General features: G+C 39.3%; 1 protein-coding gene across 1 annotated transcript; it reads left to right on the top strand.

Moving 5' to 3' along the window:
• Window positions 1-432: 432 nt before the first annotated feature.
• LOC575757 (heme-binding protein 2) lies at window positions 433-4,949 on the top strand. The gene is made up of 5 exons (XM_776134.5): window positions 433-673; window positions 1,835-2,014; window positions 2,648-2,777; window positions 3,339-3,528; window positions 3,996-4,949. The coding sequence occupies exons 2-5, from the start codon at window positions 1,856-1,858 to the stop codon at window positions 4,207-4,209; spliced, it is 693 nt and encodes a 230-aa protein (XP_781227.1). The 5' UTR covers window positions 433-673; window positions 1,835-1,855; the 3' UTR covers window positions 4,210-4,949.
• The last annotated feature ends 777 nt before the right edge of the window (window positions 4,950-5,726 follow it).

Genomic DNA, 5,726 nt, shown 5'->3' on the forward strand with positions numbered 1-5,726 from the left:
GGGGTGGGTGGGGGTCACAACATTTGTAAATTTGACATTTTGCTCCGTTGGGGGAGGGGGGAAGGTCATCTATTTAGGTCAGTCATTGGTATATTTTTTTTATATTTTTATTATTTTATTTTTTTTATTTTTTTTATATAAAACATAATTTTTTTTTTTTAATGGGGCCCGGGGGGGGGGGGATGTCCCTGTTTTTAGTGCATTTTTGGCGAAATGAGGGCTGATTTTAACACATTTTGGGGGGGCCGGGGGCACGTGCCCCTAATACCTGGCCAAGAAATCCTGGATCCGCCATAGATCATTGAACTTCACTTACATAACGTTGAACTTCACTTGAACTTCACTTACATAAAGTGATTTTTTCTCTCTCTCTTTCAGACTTTGTGCCATGTAGCGTGCAATCGTGCAGCGCCTCTTCTTTGTAGCTAACTTCTGCCCATAGATGTTTTTCTTTTGTTATTCATGAGTTAGTGCGAAGCAAACAAAGTTTCTAATCGTTCTTTTATATTTGTCGCTTACGCAAGTTTGGAAGGCGTACAATGACACGTGACACAAACATTATATAAGGCCATCTCTGCGTGGAAGAGATTCATACATACGCAAGAGACTCCAGATGCCTGACAATATATCGGAGTAGTACATTGTAACTCAATTTTTCTTCTTCGAGAATTTGGTAAGTTGACACATCATTGCAGATTTTATTCGATTACTTGTCGGTCTTTATTCAGATCGTATAGATTGTGATCTACACATCCTTTGTTCTCATCAAGACTTGCTTTACTAGACCATTTTCGTAATGTATCAAATTAATGCACTAATCTTTCTTAAGTGCCTCGTTACATATTCTTTCATTTATCTGTTGAGAACAATTGTATGTCAATGGTCAGAATGTGAATTGCATATAATTATATGATCTTTTACTAGGACAAAGATTATGGCTTGTCTTACACTTAACAATACGTAATGAATGTAATTCACATTCTAACTATTGGATTACAATTATTCGTAGCAGGTGAATGAAATAATTTGTAACGAGCCACTGAACAAAGATTTGTGCATTAAATTTGATTACATTACGAAACTGATGTATATTTGCTGTTGACGTGTACTACATGTCTAAAAATAATTTATTTCAATTCATGCAATTCTATAGATCTCTCTCCCGAATCCCTGGTTTCCAAATATTTGATTCATGCATAGGTCCTACTGGTATCCCTGTAAATGGATTCACTTGGCATACTAGCGCGGTCGCGCATATTTTTTTTTCGCGGGCTTCAGCCAGATGCATGAGCGATGTGCATATTTATTTGCATACATTAGTTGTTGCTATGTCGGGCATTGGTCTGGCAAACTTTTGAGTTGTCAAGAGAAATATGTGTGGAAAAAGGAGGTATAACATTAGTTAGCAGGTCTATTTCTTCCCTTGATACATGCACGGAGGGACATTTCGGAATCATTTCCATCATAAGAGTGATTTCGGCGTTTGATCCCCCTCCCCACCGGTTGAATTAAGGCCCCCACGTAACACTAATTTCAAATCACTTCGGTATCCAGGAATTGTCTATACTGCCCCCTTTCCCAGGTCGGTTGAGGATTCCGCCCTCTTTCGTCAAATTCTGGATAAGCGACTGTGCAAAACTCTTGTAAATAAACTCTTGTAAATAAGTTTGAAAGGGGCTTGCGCGATATAGAAACAACTGATGTGCCCAAAGCGAATTCCATCTATAAAGATGCCTTTATGCATAGGGAGTGAATGAAATAGTTAGTAACCTAGGGTTCGGGAAAGAAACATGCACAAGTGAAATAGACAAGTAAAAATGTTCTCCCCCCACAGGTACTGGCTATACCCATAACTATGGCTCACCTCATCCAGAGTGTACTCGTCCTAGTGGTCCTCGCTCATGCTACCCAAGCGTGTGTCAGGGGGTTCGGGGGAGGAGCGACTTATGACGGACCTGGTTTCTGCAATGGTCTTCAGTGCCCCAACTATAGAAGCGTCATAACTGTTCCTGGTGTAAGAAAAAATTATTTTTTAATAGCACTAAGTTTGTTATTATCAATTATACTTCCTTTCTATGTTAATAGCACTACTTATATTATAGTATATTATGATTCATTATAAAAATTAGAGCGCGAAGTATATAGATAAAATACGGGTTGCTGGATCCAGGATTATTTTACGGGGGGGGGGGGGAGTTTTATTATCATATAATTATCATAATAATAATAATAATAACAATAATGAGAATCGTCATCATCATCATCATCATCATCATCTTCATTGTAATCCAAGGGTATCTTATATTTATTGTTTAGGGAATATAATAGTACGTGGATCAATAAGCCAGATCGGCGCCAAAGTTTTGTGGGACTGGTAACAGGATGACGTCGTCGTCATCGTCGTCATCATCATCCTCATCATATTTCCACCCCCTCATCATCAGCATCATCATCACCACCACAGTACAGAATATTATATACTCTATCTATAACATTTTTATCGGCGATTCATATATTTCAATTTTATATTTTAATATTATAGATTAAGTGACCGAATCTACATTTCACAGAATATCTTTTTATATTTAATTTTTATTTTCAGAATTTGTAATTTGTAATTGTTATTTTTTTTATTGATTTATTGCAGAAATATGAGCAGCGGGTATATGAACCAGCCAAGTGGGTCGCTACCACGGTAATGGGTCTTTCACACGATGATGCCGCCGGTACTGGCTTCATGAGGCTTTTTAATTACATCCAGGGCGAAAATGTCGAGGGTAAGTTTATTCCGATTTATTATTATTTTTAGAAAGTGAGTGAGCAAGTGTGTGTGTTTTTTTTTTTTTTTTTTTTTTTTTTTTTTTTTGGGGGGGGGGGGGTATTTGGGATGTAACACTTCAAGCTTTCTGTCAAAATAAATTAGACCATTTCCGGCTATCATTATAGTCGATGTACCTCTTTTATTTTCATTTGTTTTGCTTGTTAGGGGAAAAGCTAGGAACCCTGTCTGCAAATTTAGAATCAGTTTTTTTACCCTATAGGAAATGAGGACACTTTTTACCTTTTCGAAATCTTTCAAACTTATGCTATAAATGTCACGATTTGAAAAGTGGGGGAGGGGCGGAGGTACAAACTATTGAATGTCACCCGCGCGATTTTTCTTTTTTTATTCAGTCAAAAATATATAACTCAAAAGGGAACCTCCTTTCCTTTTACGAATGATTGCATAAACGTCTTCTCATGAGCATTTAAGAATATGCCTTCACACAAATTAGTCTCTCCAGATCGAATTTAGGCACATTGTTATCTATTTCTGTCTATTTCCTTTTGTCTTCCAGAGATGGAGGTGGAGATGACTGCCCCTGTAGCGGTGCGGACAATCCCTGGACAAGGGCCAGCCTGTGAGACCAATTTCACCGTCTACTTCTTTGTCCCCTTCAAGTACCAGGATGAATCGAACCCCCCGCCCACCCCCACCAACACTGATGTGTCTATTGTTGACTTCCCCGAGCTGACAGTCTACGTAGGGTTAGTTCCCCCATCTCCTGATTCCGTCGACGAGAAATTAATTTACAGGACCAAGCAGCGGCGTTACACGGCTCTATAATCATATTGAGACACATTGACATCATGGGGAGCCTGAAATATGAATGAGCAAGGCAAACTGATTACAGAAAGTATGGGAGACCGAGAGGGACATTTAACCTCTTCTTTTTACGCTCTCGTTTCCCCTTCGAACTCTTCCCCCACGAACTCTTCCGCCACCCCTTGCCATTCGACTCGGAAGGGGGAGGGTGCACATTTCATTCGTATTTACGCTACTGGGAGACAGCTTTAAAAATGTTTTCATATTTTTTGTTGTTGTTCATTATGGGGGCAGGGATAGGCAACTGCCACGCCCATGCCTTTCTCAGAAATCGATGCAAAATATAATGTCTTATAACATGACTTGTAATGAATATAACTGTGTTTTGTTTCTTTTCGTTTTCATACAGCGAATTTGATGGGAGGGCCCACGATCAGGACTGGATTACGCACGAAACAGAATTGGGAGACGCTCTGACCGAGCTTGGAATAGCCTTCGAGGAATCGATGTACTATACCGCCGGATACGACAGTCCTTTCAAACTATGGCACCGGCACAATGAGGTCTGGCTTCTCCCCAAGAAGTCAGAAGATTCATCAGATACAAATGCAATTGAGTCTTAAGTATTTTTTTTTAAAGATGATATTGAAACAATAGGCCTAGAAATTACCGATTCGACACGATGCGTCATTTTCCTAACGTAGGACTGCATCATTTTTCTATAACGTAGGATTGCGTCATTTTTCTAACGTAGGACTGCGTCATTTTCCTAACGTATGCTTGCGTCAGCGTCATAATGCCCCATGTGAGGTTGACAACATAGGCCTACTGAGGGGAAAAAAGGATTGCAGAACAATGCACACGTTGAATGGAATAACTGCTTGGCGTATGGGCCAATAGTGTTCAAATGCTTAATCAGCACAAGTAATAACGTAGTCGCCTTGTTTGGCAACGGACTTTGCGCTATTGAACATGATGAACATACCCGAAATGCCATAATAATTTTATTCGACAAGGAGCCTTCAACATAAAATATATGTTTAAAAACAAATCCAAACCGTGTGAAGATATCAATTTAAAAGAATTTTCAGGTTTGCTTTTCCAAATATAGTTTTTGAATTTATGTGTTGCGATTATTATGCGTATCGTTGTGTTATGTTGCTCACCTTCGCCAACATTTAGATGATTAAGGTGGCTCTTAAAATTCAGTGTCAAAATTGACAATCATTTAGGCTCCAAACACGTAGCTGTAAAGACCAAATACATTCATTTACCGGTATCTTTTTTGCTTGTATTTAATGGATATTTTCAGTTGGAATTACGACATCAATGTGCCTTGTAATAAATCTTTTTGTAATTGATATTGTGATGTTAGCCGGTTAGTATTTTATGTTGTGTGTATTTGGTTATTATGAACTTGCTAACATAAAGATGCCAACAAAGCAATGTTTCTTTGCTGAGCTTCAGCATGAATGGAAAAAAACTAATTATATAAAGGTCACCAACAGGGAAAGAAAATAGATGAGCACTTTAGAGACTGATGTCCTTTCTATTGAGAGGTGGCTACTATAGTGCACTGATGAGGCACGAGAAAAAGAAAACAAATGGGGAAAGAGGGTTGGGTGTGCGTGTGTGAGTGGAGTGAAAGGCTTGAGGGAGAGAAAGAATTAGGAAATCTATAATAAATAGCTGGACCTGAAGGAGTAAGGACAAGAAGGGGATAGAGGGTGGATATATTAAAGACAGAGAGAGAGAGAGAGAGAGAGAGAGAGAGAGAGACAGAGAAGGGGAAGGAAAGAGAGAGAAAGAGAAGGGGGCGAAAGAGAGAGAAAAGTCGGGTGAAAAGGGGGGAAAGACAAGGAAATGGCGCTAAGTGACAGTAACGACGAATAAGGGAAAAACTGTAATCGGGAGATTTGGGGTCATTCCAGAAGGCTTGGGAAACTTTATTGAATAGAGGGGGCCGGGCTGGCCACATAAAATCTCGAGCCGCGGATTCAAAGTTAAACGTTAAAAACAGCCCCTGCGCTACAAAGGTCATCACTCTTTAGTGAAAAGGGCACAACATTTTGGATGTCTTTTAAATAGAAGCTATAGACTCAACAGTCAAATTTTAAATTAACGGTAGGGCCCGCTTCAC

Source organism: Strongylocentrotus purpuratus, unplaced genomic scaffold, assembly GCF_000002235.5.
Source record: "Strongylocentrotus purpuratus isolate Spur 01 unplaced genomic scaffold, Spur_5.0 spur5_scaffold_4, whole genome shotgun sequence".
Lineage (NCBI taxonomy): Eukaryota > Metazoa > Echinodermata > Echinoidea > Camarodonta > Strongylocentrotidae > Strongylocentrotus > Strongylocentrotus purpuratus.